The following is an 18,586-nucleotide window of genomic DNA, read 5'->3' as shown; positions in this document are numbered from 1 at the left end:
TGAAGTTCTAACATAATTTATATGACAATGACATTTTCGTAATGATATGTATATAATTCTCTTGAAAACGTTAATGCTTGGAGATTTTTTTTAAACTCTATTTGATATAATCAATCCTTAACTATATTTTTAGGTCTCCACATTATTTGGTATATATATGTTTTTTTTACTGTCTTTCACTTTTTCGTTTTTTCTGATTTTATTTAGTTAGAATAAGTCAAATGTGCCTGCTTACCAAAGATTTTTTTTTTCAAAGTAACTTTGAAACTTGAGGTGATGTTGCACCTTTGCCTTATATCTTTAAACTGTTAAACACACAAATACACATTTGTCATGAAGATGGATTTAAGAAAAATGCAAGGCGATTTTTATTAAAAAGACCATTATGTTAATAAGAGTATGTTAAAATCTGTTGAAAGAGAATTAGGCTAGAATATAATTTATGCCTATGTGTTTTTGTAAAGGCAGTGCATATAACACCGGTTGGTGAACTTTTTTATTTTATAAAAGTAATAATGCACTGTTGAAAATAATTTAAACAACGCTGTTTACTACATTAATCGCACAGTAATTGTTTAAACAATGTAAACGGGTGTTTAAAATCTGAACAACCATGCTTATTTATTGATAATTAAATATTAGAGTTTAAGATTGGTTATTTACGACTTTTAAACACTTGTTTAACCAACTACTGTGCGATTCACATAGTAAACAGCGTTTGTAACAGTCTGCTTTTGTCACTGTTGTCAAACATATGTCGTTTTTCCAAACATCATTCAAATAAAGAATTTCTGCCTGATACTTATAGCCAAGGTTCGAGAGATTTAAGTGGCTATGAATGCCTTTGGTAAAAATAATAATTATTTTTTGTATTTACGTGGTAAATATGAATTTGAAGATGCAACGTCCAAATATATGGATCTGTTTTTTTTCATTTTCATGGGTGCCAGTTTTGGCACGTATTTTTTTTTGTTCATTCAAAGACGTAAAACTTGTTGAAATTCCTTTTTTAAAATGTAATTTCTGTTTTTATTTTTTTTTAGGCAACCATTGACAGCCAAGGCTGGTGATATGAGCCAAGAACACAGTATAATATGAAATTAAGACGACATTTCAGAATTAAAAAAATGCATGCAAGTACAAGCATAATGTTTGATAGGGCTAAAGAAATCTTTTGTATGTTTTTATTTTGTTTATTGATAACTTTAATTATTCTTTTTGGATTGTGTTAAGTTTTGAACAATTCTAGAAATATATTATCTGTGTTTCTTGTTTAAAATATGAACACAAAATTTTGTTGTAATAATTTTTTTATCTGTGTGAGGTGATATCATTTTATCCCAATAAATGTTTATTGGACAGAAAAATGATTCAAGGTGCATTCGAAATCCTTGCATATTTGATGCTTCAATATTGAATCAAAGGATGGGAATATTATGTGTGACTAATCATAGTTTAATATTGGGGGTTAGAGATAGGGAGGAATTGAGAGAGGGGATAGAGTGGGGGAGAGGGAGGTTCAAATGTTTTTACAATTTACCTGTTCCACGGACTAGCTTTGCCTCTGCACGATCAATGCTAGTCTCTTAAAAAATGAAATACACCCTATTTTTCCCTTCTGATTAAGCATACCTTTGAAACATTCAATCCTTTATTTGAGTAATTCTATGGATTTGTGTGATTCGTTTGTATCCTTACGCGTGTAAATTCATTGATTTTTGTTTCTCGTTGATTTGCTTTCTGCATTTCTGACTAGTTAATTGAAAACTTAAAAAGAAAAAATGGAATAAAAACTAATTTGAATAAATGACAAAGAAATAGTGTTGGTGGAATGATGGTACCGAAAATGAATGAACATACTTGGTTTCATCTTCCCTTTAAACTGTAAAGCAAAAAGAAAAAGAAAAGAAAAAGTTATCAAAAAAATATAAAAGAAGGTTCCAATACCTATTTGGTTATATTCTTCCTTGGTGGGAATAAAATGATAAGTGTCATGTGTTTCGATACTAATAAGATTTCTTTTTACGGTACATTTATCCTATCACTGACTGATAATTTCTCCAGATTTTTTTTCTATGTTTACGCCCCGGGGCCTTTTGCGACCCTATTTCCCGGTTTCATACAACGCCCCCTCCCCTACTGAATAAACATTCTAATCTTCTGACATTTAAAGCACTTGTTTAAGGGAGAGGGGTGGAGTTTCGCACCAAATTTGAAAGCGGTCACTGCTTATTCCAAATCTAGAGTGAATAAACAATTTTTGTTAATTAAAAAGGAGTTGATCTACAAATGAGTTAAGAAAGGGGGCGAGATATTAAATCTCTCCGCGCAAAACAACATTCTCCGCGCTCGGTTCCAAATCTCTTTGGAGAAGATTTTGCCCGAGGTAATAAAAAAAGGATCGACGGGCGCATTATCAAAACGGTCACCAACGTCAACACCGCGGAGAGTGTTGAAAAGAAAATAGTGCAACCATAATTCAATGCCATTTATTCAGTCTTTTAATTTCTTTTTTAAAAACGGTGTCAGTCTTGGGGTTGGACAGTCACTATTAGTTCAGTCCACACCTGCATAATCTATCCCCGGCCGAAGATTTGATTAAAACGTTATTTTTGGAGGATTCAGTTGTTAAAACGGGGCGCAGAGTTTTGAAATGTGACGTAATTAACTGGTCTGCCCTTAACGAATACACTGAGAGTTTTTTCTTCTTATAGTGGTTGAATAATATCAGCCTTACGGAGTTTCCAAGATTATGTTTGACAATTTTATTTAGTTTTTGTAAGTGAATGAAATTGACCATTTAAAATTCAACTCCTTGAATATTCTTCTGAAATCCAATTCATTTGAATTTAATTGATTTGAATATTATACATTTTTCTTTTTCAATGGAGAAGGAGGAGATCACCTTCGACCTGATATACTTGCCAATATGTTCCAATTCTTTTCCCTCCTCTTCTCATTTCACATATTCCTTTTGATTATTTATTTCCCCAACCCCACCTCATTTTCCACCCCTTTCTCTTTTCTATATCTATCTGATACATGTTCTCTCGCTTTCACTCGCACAGACACATACTCACAAACACACACACTCACACACGCGCATCGACATTCACACACACCCACACATACGCACGTGTACACACTTATAGAATACACATAATATTCTTATCATTCGAATGAGTCATATGATATAAAACAAGACATACACACACACATGCACGCACACAAATGTACTTAGTTTAAAATGTATTCTCATATGTTCTTATCATTCGAGTGATAAAACAGATACACCCACAGACACACGCATGCACGCACATACATAAATTTTATTCATTTTAAAATACACATATTTCTATGTCATGCAGGTGAGTGATATACAAAAGAGATAATGAGGAAACATGCTGTTCTCTCTCCTGTTCTTAATATTTCAAGTACAATGGATTTGTTTAAAAAAAGTAAAACTACGGTCAAAACTCTACAGGCTGTGGGGGCGTCGTGGTCTAGTGGTAAAGACTCTCTTCTTTCAATCTGAAGGACGTGGGTTCGATTCCAAGCCATGACGTACTTTCCTTCAGCAAGAAATTTACACACATTGTGCTGCACTCAACCCAGGTGAGGTAAATGGGTACCGGCAGGAAATCATTTCTCAAAAAGCTGTGAGCACCGGAATCGGTAGACTAGCTTAGCCGGTGTAATATACGAGCGCCTTGAGTACCTAGCAAGGTGGATACATGTGTTATACAAATCCTATATTATAATAATAATTATTATTATCATTATTTTTAAATATTTCATGCCCCTTCATGGGCCCAGCTTTCATGAAATCCTGGCTCTACCAGTGATTATAGTTTTTCCAACAAGAAAATATCTTAATATTTTATAACGTTAAAATGACTGTCATACGCATCAGCTTATTTTTCATAAAATGTCATATTAATTCAATATTAATTCAACAGATCATGATTTATCTTATCTCTATGGGGGAAAATGTCAAAACACTTTACAGGTTACTTTAATCCGAGATCATGAACCACCTTAAGAATCACTGTCACACAGATGGGGGTGGGGGTGCTTTTCCGGGTCCACAAAAAGTTCTACGACCAAGAAAAAGAGAGAAAAAAAGGAAGGAAAGGAATGAATTGTGTATGAAATCATTTTTGACACTTTTGTCAAAATATATCACAAAATAAGACTTTTTTTTTTTATAGAAAGATCAAAAGTTATTGGCTTTCTAGTCTTTATTGCCCCCTTTGGCGTATGTGTCCCTAGTTTTTGTTTCTTCATTACGCCACTGTACGCAACATTAACCAAAGTCAATTTAAACCAACAAACAGTAACTATATAAATCACGTTAAATTGAGCATCCACGACAGATTTCTTTGAAATTTTCTGAACAGTATGTTATGTATAAGAATTGTAAAAGCAATTACATTAATTTATTTAGTTATTTCCTCTTTTATATTCATAGCATATAATGAACAAGAATATTCCAGAATGTCTCAGTAAAGCTTTATTAGGCATGCCTCTTTAATGAGGTTGACTAATCTTTATTTCTGGAATGCACAAAAAAGGACAATAGAGACTGCCTGCAGTGAAAATGACAATAGGATTAGCTAATCTGTTTACATTGTTAATATCACTGAGGTCATTCAAGAGTCTTCTAGAAGTGAACTGCTCTAGAAAGAAGGAGAATGTTCTTTTTAAGGACAATACTAGAAGCTTCCAGAATAGTGCAAATTCATATATATAAGCTGGCAATGTCTTAATCATATCAGATCAGAACTCAGAGTCTCACACCAAACTTTAAGTCAGAGCATAGTTTATTTCCACCTGGAATAAATCATCTATCTGGAATTATTTGCACGCCATCAATAAACTTACTGTTTGCAGTTACTTTGAGAGAGGGATATCTCAGTTCTCATCGTGATCATCAAGCTGTTTTAATGAACGCTTTTCAATCCATGGATTGCTGAAATTGACTGCTAATCATCATCAACATCGTCTTCACAGACATTTCAACACGCTAGGCCTACAGTGACTCTTATTATTCATCGCGTTTCAACATCAATTTCAGTATTGTGGACATTAAGTTAAGGAACCTTTGCCAGCCAACTTGGTTAATCAGAATTGACACTTCAAAAGATGTAAGATCATTATTATTGTTTTGTTTAGTATATGATTGATCTATGGCTATAATCAAAAAAGGAAATCGAATTCAAAAACTAAATTTTCATTCTGATTTGTTGCAGTATCGTAACAAGTATTATGAAAATTGTCCGCCACCCGTTTAAACGCCCTTTCTCCTATGAGGTTTACACCTGAATCCTTCCATGACTGTAAAATAATACCAAGACTGACCATAGCCGGACTCGTGTCCCACATTAGCTCCAGACTAACTTTTAAGGGGTCAATCGCGCTCCGTCAAACTGACTTCCTGCAAAAATTACACAACGCCAACAATAGTCGCCACGCGCTCCCTATTGTGACGTGCGAAGTCGCGGACGGACACCAAACGGTGGACCGCCCCGTGGGACGGGGCTTCGCTCTACGCGGGATCGGTCTCCCACCCGTACCAAACAAACAACGTGTAATGCGCGCGCGAGCCACGGGAAATGAACCCGCGAGAGAAGTACCGTCAAACTTCGTAGGATGCACTCCCAAACGTCAGTCCGTCTCATATTCGCAGCCTCAGTCACCCTTCTCTCGTGTTTGCACGGTTTCTTTTCGGCCCGTTTCTATATTTCTGATGTGCGGAGAGGGTAGGCCTACCCATGTGAGCATGGATGAAACAAATCTGAGCTTTTTAATCTCCTCGTTCGAGGGGGGTTTAACTTGTTTAAATGGCCTCCGGCTTGTTTTTTGAATGGGAAACTGAGTGGAAAGAGATAAATAGTAGAGCTCTTGCAGCGGAGCGCGATGCACGTGTTCGCATAGAGCTGAGCAAGGCGCGCACGTGAGCAATAACCACACAGCAAAAACGCACAGCTAGGCGCACACATCAACTCCGTCGCTCCCACGTGCGAGTTTGTTATATACCCCGCTTGGGGAGTCCTTTATTATCGCGGGTGATTATAGAAGTGGCGGAGAAACACGAGACTGGGGACGAAATCGAATATCGACTTTTCCGAGAGTGATGAGGAAACTGCTTTACTGGTAGTTCCTAAACGTATCAAGTATAAAGAGATGATAAAATTGAGTAGGCACAGAGATAGGCACAATAGCAGAGATTCTTGCACGTGGGAAAACAAGATACGGTGGCTTAAAATAATGATGACGTCACTGAATTATTAAAGAATTGATTGACGACTATATGCTCCTTTATCGATTAAGTCTTTGAAGGTGTGCAAACATAGAGATGCATCTGGAAATAATGGCCATTTTTATCTAAACAGTAATAAATTTTATCCATGATGAACGTATTTCATATAGATTCTCTAAGAGCAACAACAGGAGGACGATAGCCATTCAAGGTCAAACATTCCCGGGGACATTTTATTCCGGCGGATTGTATCAACGTGCACACCAAAAATCACATGATCTTTCGTAGATATAAAACAAGGACTGTGTGTGGTGTTGATTTTGCTCGTCGTTGTGGCGCGCGACGGTGCATCCTTCTCAATATTATTAATCAGTGGTCCAATTGTCGAGCTTTGAGTCACGTCTTTCATAGTGACGTTGAAGATCTATTAGGCGTCAAAAACATTAATTGATTCAATGCAAACCGCGCCAGAAGCAGAAAGCAACGAACATCATTGATAAACCCCAGTTTGCGTCACGGCTTTAAAGAAGGGGAAGGGGAGGGGTGGGAAAGACAATACAATTATTGCTGCTATGCTGGCTGAATGAATGTAAATAACAATGGTTTCTTGCTCTTTCAGTTGGATTATTATTCAATTAAACTTAACGCCATTCCAGCACTATCACTACCACTACCGCCACTAATACCAACACTGTACCACTGCTACTATACCACCACAACTACAATTGCTATACCCACCTCCACAGTCTTCACCATAATTGCCATCACCATTACTAAAATCAACATCACCACCAAACGACCACCTAGCTCAACCATCACTGCTAAGAACACCACCAATGCACTATCAAACCTTATACAGTGCGTTTCAGAAAAAAAGGTAATCCAAATCTAAAGGGCTGATTTTCAAAGCATATTTAATTTTGTGACATTATTGTGCCTGATTATGAAAGAGAAGCTTTCCATTGATACCCTATTTGTGCCATTTGCGCTACGCATGACCGAATTAATTGATTTTGAAGACAACAGGTGCAGAGACCACTTTTCCAAGTTTTTGAAAACTTGATGAAAAAGCAGATGCTGATGTAAACGTATACATTCGTAATTCCGAAGCTTCGTTATTCCGAAGGTTCGTTAATCCGAAAGCGAAATATGGTTCGTTGTTCCGAAGGTTCGACAATCAGAAAACGAAATAAGGTTCGTTGTTCCGAATGTTCGTTTATCCGAAAACGAAATGAGGTTCGTTGTTTATTATACGTTTTCGGACAAACGAACCTTCGGAATTACGAACCTCATTTCGTTTTCGGATTAACGAACCCTTTTTCGTTTTCGGATTAACGAACATCGAGGTATAGGCAATTTACGTGTTTCGGAATTACGAAGTGTAACCGATGTAAATACTTTCATCGATGTCTGAGCTGGCAAAAATCTTTTGATTGGTCAGGACCCTTTTTCTTCCAAAGGAATGTAAGTAAGTGAATGTACTTGCACACCATTAACGAGGAGATCGTACCACAGTTGGACCGACATTTTGAGAGACAGTTGTGAGGAGTGCACAGGCATCTTTGGTGGATTCAGGACGGCGCTTCTGCCCATCGTTCCAGCATCATCTGTGATAGACTCAGAAAACTCTTTGGACATTGCGTTGTTGCCCTCTACCATGGCATTAAAAGGCCACCAAGAGCGTCTGACCGCACGCCCTGTGATTATTCCTTTAGGGACACTTAAAAATAAGGTTTTTTCAACTCTTCCCCAAGATTTTGATGACTTGCAGGGCCGAATTCGATATGAGGTGGATGCTTTGCACAATGATCCGGCATTGCCATTGGTGAGACGAGCTGTCCTTCCACGCTTCTGGCTTTGTTTTCAAAGAAGAGGAGGACATATTGAAGGTGTGGGTCAATAAGACCAGTTCCATGATAAGACATCAATTTTTCACTCATCATTTCAGAGAAATGCCTCAAGTAACACTTCATTCCAAAAATTACTTTGGAAAACATATTATTTTATCAAGTGCACATTTTACCCACTTTACCAAAACTTGGAAAAAGTGGTCTCTGCACCTGTTGTCTTCTACCGCGATTTATTTGGTCATCCGTGGCACAAATTGTGGTATCAATGGAAAGCTGATGAGTGTCCCATTTATATCCATGCAGAATAATTTCACAAAATTAAGTATGATCCGAATATCAGCCCTCTAGATTTGGATTACCTTTTTTCTGAAACGCATTGTACATATCGCCATCACCAGCACTCGATTGTTGATACCATTTATATTTTGTTGCTCTTTTTGATTATTGACTTCAATTTTCATCTAAATTGTATTTAACCTGATATTTTTTATTGTTTTTTTAAACGAAATGACACAGATAGGGGGCCCCGTCTTACAAAGAGTTACGATCGATCCAATCAACCATAACTATGGAAAGCCAGCAACGTCAACATCCGATATGCATACTCAATTGTTAAAAATATTTTCTAGATGCTGTTTTTTTTCTTACATTCATTGCTTTCTTGAAAAGGGAGGATGCATCTTTTTGTTTACAAAGAAAATTTTCCTGTAAAAAAATATGACACTGATGGATTTCCATACATTTGAGTTGATCGGAACAATCGTTACTCTTCGTTAGACGGTGCCCCAATATTGTGTGGACAGGATATTGCCGAATATCATTTTAAATACAGAACACAGCAAAAACTGTGGTGTTAACTGGTGTACATAGAGGACCACACCAGTTATGTTACACCGGTGTTAAATTGGTGGTGTTAGTTTTACACCCATAGGTGTTATTACAACACCTATGGTGGTTACATTTACACTCTTTGGTGTTATGCTCAATCTCTAGGGTGTTATCTTAACACCTCGGGGCGTGGTCCTCTATTAACACCAAATGGTGTCAGTTTTAACGCCACAGTTTTTACAGTGTAGGCTAGTATTACGCGACCTGACCGAGAACATTATTTAAAAAAATCAAGTATCATGATTGACAGCAGCGAGCCAACTTAAAGGAGAATGAAACCATTGGAACAAAATAGCTTGTGTGAAAACAGAAAAAGAAATGAAACAGATCAACGAAAGTTTGAGAAAAATCGGACAAATAATGAGAAAGTTATGAGCATTTGAATATTGCAATCACTAATCCTATGGAGATAGCAAATTGGCAATGTGACAAAGATGTGTGATGTCACTTGTGAACAACTCTCCCCATTACTTTAGTATATATTTCACTTGAATTGCCTCTTTTATCACATCTATCCATAAATCATGTGTTCTTTTTACATGAGGGCATGTAATACATATTTTTTAAGAATACATCATGGATACAGAGTTTGTATCATCATAATAAAAAGCAAAAAGAGACATTTTGAGGGTATTTTATAGTCCACCAAAGATAAAGTTGTTCATCAGTGACATCACACATTCTTGTCACATTGCCAATGTGAGGATCTCCATAGTATTAGTGATTGCAATATTCAAATGCTCATAACTTTCTCACTATTTGTCCGATTTTTCTCAAACTTTCTTTATTCTTATTCTTTGATTTTTCTGTTTCTACACAAGCTTATTTGTTCTAAAGGTTTCATTCCCCTTTAATTGTTTAAATAAGTAAGCAAGCAATAGCATGAAAGCACACAGGTTACACAAACAACAAAAAAGAAATATAACCGCTATTGATTATGATTGCGTATAGCGTACATATATAATTCGTAATACTTTTCACCATGAAAAAGAGAACATGATGAATGTGACAATAAAACTTACCTCTCGTTTACACATTTTTATGTAACAAAAGGACTGGTTAAAATAAATTATTGTTTCATTCACTGAAAATTCATCTTGTGGTTGAAAAACCTTTTATTTTGTTTCAATGGGAGAGAGGAAAGGAGAAATCGAGATAGATAGATAGATAGATAGAGAGAGAGAGAGAGAGAGGGGGGGGGGAATGAATTAAGAATGTGGTGTGAGAGGGAGAGAAGACATTTGGGAAAGTGAAGAAATAATTTCATCTTTGTAGAGAGAAAACATATTAGGGAGATATAGATAGAGAAAGCGAAAGAAACATTATAATTATTCCCGAAGGAAGGAAAGAAAGAAAAGGGAGAGAGAAAGTGAGAAAATGAAAGAGAGAGAGAGAAAGAGAAAGCGAGAGAAAGGTAAACTTTAAACGATTAATAGGGTGAAAAGATGCAGCAGAAAATATATATCATCTGGCACAGATAGGGGGCACAACGAGGCTTTTAAATAATAAAATTTCAAATGCAAAACATTATTGATCAACGTGAGACCCCAAGATATTTGTCACCATAATATGATTCAAATGAATTTATGAATACCGGAATGCCTAAAGATGGTTAAACTGCACGAAAATAAGAACCACGTCGAACCGGCGCCTCATATTCGGCGCCACAGAGCAATGCATTCTTCACGTTCTATACATGACTGCAAACATTGATATTAACAGTTTTATATTAGGAAAACAAAACATAATGCCGTCCATACATGGATCAAGGAATGTATCGTATAAATATGATTTTGTTTTCGATTTCGACATTTGAGATATAATTAGCATTTGAAGGGTTTCTTCATACCTTTACGGTGATGCCTTTCCATACATTTTTAAGGCACAATAACCATAACGACGGAAAAACTAAAATGATGAGCAAGGTTACATATTCGCTATTAAAATACCTCTGCATTAGAAGTCATCATTATAAATCACTTAATATTCTTCTACAGTATATACGTTTTTCTTCCTTTACTTCCACAATTTTTCTTTAAAAAAAAACACTTCAACCTTATCTATCTCAGTGTTCTTCGTCTGGATTCCCAAAAGGCGCTTATTCCACATTAATTAACCAAGCTGCCTGCGGACCTTATTAAAAAAAAAAACTCTTAATACACTGCAAAAAACTGTGGTGTTAAAACTGAAACCAGTTGGTGTCTATAGAGGAACACTCACTAAGGTGTTGAAATTATACACCCTAGAGATTGAACATAACAGAAAATAATGTAACCAAAGGTGTTTGTAATAACACCTATAGGTGTTAAACTAACACTGTCAATTTAACACCAGAGTAAAATACCTGGTGTGATCCTCTATGTACACCGGTTAACACCGCAGTTTTTACTGTGTATCAAAAGTGTTATGAAAAGTGTACCTACTGCATGACGACCGTATAATAGAAAACCAAGGAGAAACAAAAATGATTCGTTGTCAAAAAGTAATAAAAGTGGAGTTAGCGCGTTTTGGAATTATACCATATATCATGGTTACTGATATGAAGCTTACATTCTTGCACCGTGCCAGGGCATTATAACTGAAGAAGAAAAAAAACCCCACTCTTCCTCCTTCCCACATTAATGTTCATGCAGTCATGAAAATATGCAGGAAAAAAAATCACAATTTGAGAAATAACTCCTAACCCTCTTAAATTTTGTTAGTGCGTTTCACAGCACTCCGAGACACCTGCTACGCGCCCGTCACCTTACCCCGGCGTTCCGGCGAGAGGTGTTAACTAACACCCGCTAAATTTCCAATTATCGGCGCCGCCCTCATAGTGAAGCACACCCGATGATAAGTAACATTCAAAATGATAGCAAAACCCCGGGGTGCATTTTTACCAAAATTTTTCTTCCTATCGTGTGGTTTTCATGCGTATGGAGTGCCCAAATCATGATAATGATCCCAGACATATTTTATCTCCTTTTTTAAACGAACCTTTCGATACTATATAATATTTTGTAATTGTATACAGTTGCACAACCCTCGATTGAGTAATGTCACGGGGTTGAATCTAATTTGTTCCATCTCTCTTTTGTCGGATTAAGTTTCCAGAATATTCGGTTCACATCCATTTTGAAAGTCTATCACGTGATGATATTCTGCGTAGGCTACTCGATGAACTATATTATATTCATTTGTCTCTTCTCTGTGATGTAGAAGACTTCACTGACAATTATTCTAGCAACATGAAGTGAAGTCAAGGAGAGAGCGGGTGAGATGGGGTTTAAAATAAAAAAGAGCTTCTTCTTCCGTTGGTTTGAGTGGCAATTAGTCATATTTGACTATTGTCGCCATTAATTGACTTCATCTAAAAATTTCTCACTTCTCCTCACATAATATTATTACCAATATATTTATATCTTTATCTTTTACTTTTTTGCATCATTTCAACGTGAAAAAGAGAACAATTATACAATAAAGTCATTTGTTATAATAATTAATTTCCTGTCTAAATTGGCATAAAACTCACCAAAAAATGAAAAAGAAACCACTATCTTTCAGCCCATTTCCACAGGGCAGGCGGAAAGTTATGGTGAGGAAAGAAAAAGAGACAAACAAAAAACGAAAAAATAAGAGAGAAATATTGATAAAAGAGAGGATAAGGTAAAGCGTATGATTATACGTATTCATGAGGAAGAGTCTCAGAGAGTAAAAAGAGGGGGGGGGGGGGGTGGAAGTGATAGGATATGTAGCAAATAGTAAAATGAAAACCACAATGACCAACCTGTAAGAAAAGCATGAACATTCGTCTTTATCGATGGATACAGTTCCCTTTTTCGGAATAAAAAGAAACCCAATAAAAATCATGGAAGTTGAATCGCTTCAAAAACCATGAAAACAGATTCCAAGTCTAGCAATGCTAAATAAATATATTTTTCTGGATATGTACAAAGTATACATCAATATACATTATAAATCAGAATTGCACATTAATTTGTAGCACACAATGAATTCATTTGCCTTACCGGTGTCGTATAGACATGAAAGCGAGCACGTTACCTGATATACAAATCTCATGCATGCAAGCTATCAACTTGAAAAACCGTTCTGTACAATGTTTTTTTTTATAATTTCTCCTTGAATTTACATCTTTTCCGAGTCAAATGTACTGGCTCATCTTGTACAACACAAGTAATATACAGATATATATGTAAAAGAAATATTAATTATCAATATAAAATATGCATGATTGGGTCTTCGACGTATTAGATACTGAAGAGACCACATTTCCGTTCATTACAACTGTATATTGTTCCTAAAGTTACACAACAATATCAATTAGGAATGTGACATTCGGTTATTCGTTTTAGGATTGTGCTTCTTTAAATTTGAAAAAAAAGTGATGAGAAGTATTGATATAGCAAATAAAAATATATATGTAAATTTCGAGATTCCGTTAAAGGAGGAATCATTGTTCAATCGCCATTATACCTCCAATTGCTAAAAAAAAACAAAACATATTCACAATCCTTTGCCATTAATGATAATGTATAGTTTGCAACTAGTCTCCATTCCTGCATGGCCAGACAGACGGTTTTGAAAGCGGGGGGGGGGGGGGGGGGGGGGGGGGGCTGACCATGCAAAAAATCACAATCATATGGTAATTTTTACTTTTTTGTACACGGTTTTGCAAAAAAATGGAGGGCTCCCAGCTCCCCTCCCGTTTCCGCAGCCCCTGTAGTTTCCATCTACAATGCTTCTCTAAAACGCGTAGTATATAGATTCGACATGTTAAGATAGTCTTGAGAAACATTGTTTCCTAAAATCGATGTTTATTTCTCATCTGCCTCGCTGCTATGGTAACCACTTTCTTTTTCCTCTGGTTCGCCGCAATTATTCTCCTTTTCACCTTCATCACTGTCAACTAGAACACCTTGTAGCTGCTTAATGTAGCGAATAGCCATCCTCAGTGTTTCCACTTTACTCATGCGTTTCTCCGGGTTATCACACGGTAGGTGCTCGCGTAAACGCGCATACCCCTCGTTAACATTCCGAACGCGTTCCCGTTCGCGTTCGTTGCGTCTTCGGATGAAGCTCGGTTCGAGATCGTAGAACCCGAACGGGTTCGGGAGCGGGACGTAGCTGTGTCCATAGTGGCTGATGAAGGAGCTTGCGTATCGCGGATCCAGGTAGTTTGGTACGGGGAAAGGTACATCGGGGTTGGTTGCCGATGGGTGGTGGGGATCGCGGATGGGGTAAATGCCGCCCGGACAGTCGGGAAGAGGTATGCCTAGCTGAACGCAGGTCGGTGTCGAGTACAGGGCTGACTCCGAGTGTGATTCTTCCATCATCATCGACATCATCGATGGGGATTATCCTATAGCCGGCGAGGCCAACGATCACCATAAATTCTATATCAAAGTGCTTCACTTTATTTCTTGATGAATAGCCAGCGACGTCGGATGGAGAATACGATCCTTCGTAAAAAGTCTGAAAAAAGAAAAAAAAAACAAAGGGATAAACAAAAGGATGATGAACAGATTTTAGAAATATTTCAAAATGATAGTATTTTGTTCATAATGACAATTTCTGATCATGATGTTAACGGTAGAAATTGTTTTTTATTGATTCATAGGATCGTTCGGCCATATTGACACGGTTGAAATCAGATTGAAAAAAATCCCCATATCAATTTTTATTGATACCATTTTTTCATTTCCTAATAATATAAAAAATGATAACTACAGAGCGAAATAGATGTCAAAATGTAAAAAGCGACGTCTGAAACCCTCGTCCCTCTCATTTAGTGTAATCGCACCACAGATCATTTGATTTCATATTATTTGACGGGTAATAAACAATCAATAAATTAATGTGGCAATATCGAAGATAAAGTGCAACTGTTTCAAAGCTTTTCACCGAATGATATTGAAAAATAAAGTAAATCCATCATTCACATAAATCATGAGAAAATTCCGTCTCTGTCACAATGCCTTGTTGGCGGGGCAATTTCCGTAAATCCAAATGATGAGGAGATGAATATGATTTTTTTATTACTAATGGAAGCTTTTCATGATGACTCAGAATCGATTTTAATAAAATGAAATCGATTCATTTCTCCCTCCTGTTTTTCAAATTAACCTCCCCCATCATAGCCGTTCAGCTCTATTCGAAGAACGATATTGAGGGGAATCTCATTTTCACTGATACAGGAGTCGGTCTTGAGAACAACCATATAAAAAAGGTTCAAGGTTTATTCATATCAACATTTCACATTTTCAACAACTCAATACAAACAATGATACAAACAATAATATTATACAATACAAATAATCATAGATAAGCATAAATAATTATCGTAAAATATGAAATGGATACCTAATATAAGAAAAGAAATGTATTCTTGTAATTGGTTCTAATATAATGACAAAGAAAGAAGGAAAATGAGAGATGTGGATATGAGGAGCCAAAAGTAAAAGCAGAGCTTGTTGGTTAAAGGCTCCAAAGAAGAGAAGAGATTACACGTTCCACCTCCTACATCTGGTTTTATATTCAATCTTTTTTATTGGGGGCGGAGGGGGGGGGGTGTGAACGACTTGTAATCTATATCATGTCTGGGCTGCTCTGATTTTGAATGAAAATATATTTTGCTCATCTTGAAATGAAACTTTACGTTTTAATCTTTTACCACTATAATTAACACAACGAAGTCTTGAATGGTCTTGAAGTAAGATTGGGCACTTCACACGATTACATTGTCTTGTAACTGCACAATTTTTTAAAGAAACGGATTTAATTTGTTTTTAATTTTATTTCCAGCAGAAAAGAATATATCTTCAAATTCTTTGCTTAACTGTCAAGGTAGGTAGTTTAAATATAATTCTTTTATTCAAAATGTCAAAAAATTATGTAAACAATATAGGAAACCGTAAACCCCCTGCAACAAGAGCCAAAAAGAAAGAAGAAAGAAAATGAAGGATACAACGGGAAAAAGATTTGATTTTGATTTGATTTATTTTTTTCTTCTGCATTCACAACATAAATGAATTGCCCATATACGAATATATTATTGTGCTCCAATGTTTGATTCTAAATAAAGAAGTTCTTATTAAAAGTATATATGCAACAGGTGGTTGTGACAAAGACCTTCTACCGGGCTAACGTTATTAAAATAATTATTGGGAAAAGTGTAAGGTTTTAAAAAATCAGGAGTATGTTTCAGAAAATTAGACACATACAAATATCAATAATTTTTTTCTCAGAAAAAATGGGTAAATGAAAATTATAAAGCATTTTCATGTCCATTTTCGCGGTTTGGGACAATGTTTCAAGATCAAAGAACGTGTATGAGCTATACACCCATGTACATGACGTATGCATATATACATGGGTGTACGATAGCTCATACACCCTTTCTGGTCATGCTGATGGTATCATATAAAACATACCTTTACGTTTGTATTTTGTTATATGAAAACTTGATAATGTCAATATTTTTGTTTACATGTTTTCGGACCACTGGTCAATCCAATCCATATTTCGTGCAAACGTTAATTGGGAAGCAATGCAAATCGCTTCGAAATAATGTGTTTTTAGTCAATTTTTCACGAAATATTTCACCCATTCGTCATTGGACCTCCGATTACGCTTATAAGGTAAATAATTTTGTGCATATTTCATCAAGTCAAACACCCTATGACTAAACTGTTAGAAAATTTATCCTAAAAATAAAAGAAGTTCCTGCAGCAGAGTCTCGAGAACACCTGTAATCTTACCAGATTGCGTATAATCTGCATGTAAAATTACCATGATTATAATACAGGATATTGGGATTTTGGTTATGGAATCTTACAACTTTTCTTAAATAAAACACAACTTTCCCCTTTTTAAACAGACCTGTTCTGTTAAATTGTAGAAAAAAAATCATGTTTTATGAATTTATAGAATGATTCTGTTATTGCTTCCTGCATTTTTTTTCTGTAAAATCAGTTTTTTTTATATTGATATTGATTGATTATCCTATCAGGACCCTTGAATGAAAGAGAAAGAATGAAGATGAAAATGTTCTTCAGTTTTTGAAAACTCCTCATCGGATTTTTATTGTTGTAATTTCACTCTACATCGGCTTATTTCTCGCATGACATTGAAGTAAATCAGACACATCAATATTCAATTTAACTGAATCAAATGCGAAATATAGATTCCTATTTACTTTATGTCTATCAACATCCACGATCAAACTACTGACAGAAATCACACATTATCTATGACCATAATTATGTTTATAGAATGAATTAGTGATTGGTAGAGAAATAGCACTGTGTGTCGTTGACTTTATTATGCTATTGAGAAGTAACATGAATCAGATAATTTAATATGCTTTCAGTAGTTGAAATGATACATAATTTTCGTTTGCCCGATCAAACCTTTTTATATCACTTGTAGAATTGATAACATTGGACAGACTCCCCCTATCTGAAGCCGACCCACCACCAACGAAGAGTTTACTATCGGGGAGCTACGGCCTAGGGCACCATCAACGGGTGGCTTCCGTTCCCTAAGGAGCTCGGCTGCTTTCGAAACACCGCCGCTTCATGCCAAATGCCCACTTCTGTACACATATTTTTAATTCAGAGGAATATTTTGCTGAGAATGGTTTAGCTCTTGAGCATAATTTGACAGGGGAGATGCAAAACACTCAAAATATTGGTTTAGGACTATATTAAGCGAAAACATATGTTATTGTGACTATACTGTTGTTGTGACGATAATTTTTTTTCTGTTCTGCGTGGTAAAAATGTATCAACAGATAATTGTGTGATAAGTGAAATCAGAGCAATATTTCCGTTTCATTCGATTAAGGGGGGGAGGGGGGGGGGGTCTTAATGGATATTAATCATAAAACTCGCAGATATAGAGGGGTATAAGATTCATGGCTTTAACTATGGTAATGTTTTTTTCATGGGCTGTGGAACAACGACTAATTAAAACCATCCTGATTCTATTTCTTTTGTATGGTCACCCCCACTTTCGATTTAGCCCCCCGGGCCAGACTTCAAAACCTCCCTGCACTATTTTTGGATGATGGGTTTTGTGAGTCAAATTATTCTTCATCATGAATAATTATGTGAGTTTTAGTTATAACAAGTTTCCTTATAAATATATTTTGATTTCGGAGTCATTCTTTTTATGAAAAGAGAGATTTGAGTAGATTTCTGATGCTGCTAGAAAACACAGTTATATGACAATGTCAAATCTTTACCCTATATTCGGCAAAGAAGGGGGAAACCCGCGCGTTGTCAAATAGAATTTTGTCCCGTATAACTGTAAAAAATATTGGGTAAAATTTTAACCAGCACGAGTGTAATTATGTGTCCAACAAATTTTGGGCAGTACTTTACCCTACCCAATGCGGGAAGCACATTGTCCAGTTAGTTCAAAATAATAAGCAGCTATTACTATCATTGACTATAGAGTGGGCAAAATTTCATCACACTGGATGAATTAAAATACCCAAACGAAATGCCCAATGTCGGTTAGACACATAATTACCCTCATATCGTTTTTATCCAATGTTTTTTTCGGAGTGTATATCAAGTAA

General features: G+C 36.0%; 1 protein-coding gene across 1 annotated transcript; it reads right to left on the bottom strand.

Moving 5' to 3' along the window:
• Positions 1-13,817: 13,817 nt before the first annotated feature.
• On the bottom strand, positions 13,818-14,401 carry LOC121405713 (achaete-scute homolog 5-like). The gene has a single exon (XM_041596634.1). The coding sequence runs from the start codon at positions 14,346-14,348 to the stop codon at positions 13,818-13,820; it is 531 nt and encodes a 176-aa protein (XP_041452568.1). The 5' UTR covers positions 14,349-14,401.
• Between the last annotated feature and the right edge of the window lie 4,185 nt (positions 14,402-18,586).

The sequence above is a fragment of the Lytechinus variegatus genome, chromosome 19 (genome assembly GCF_018143015.1).
Source record: "Lytechinus variegatus isolate NC3 chromosome 19, Lvar_3.0, whole genome shotgun sequence".
In the NCBI taxonomy this organism is placed as follows: Eukaryota; Metazoa; Echinodermata; class Echinoidea; order Temnopleuroida; family Toxopneustidae; genus Lytechinus; species Lytechinus variegatus.
This window is presented reverse-complemented; position numbering and strand designations above follow the sequence as displayed.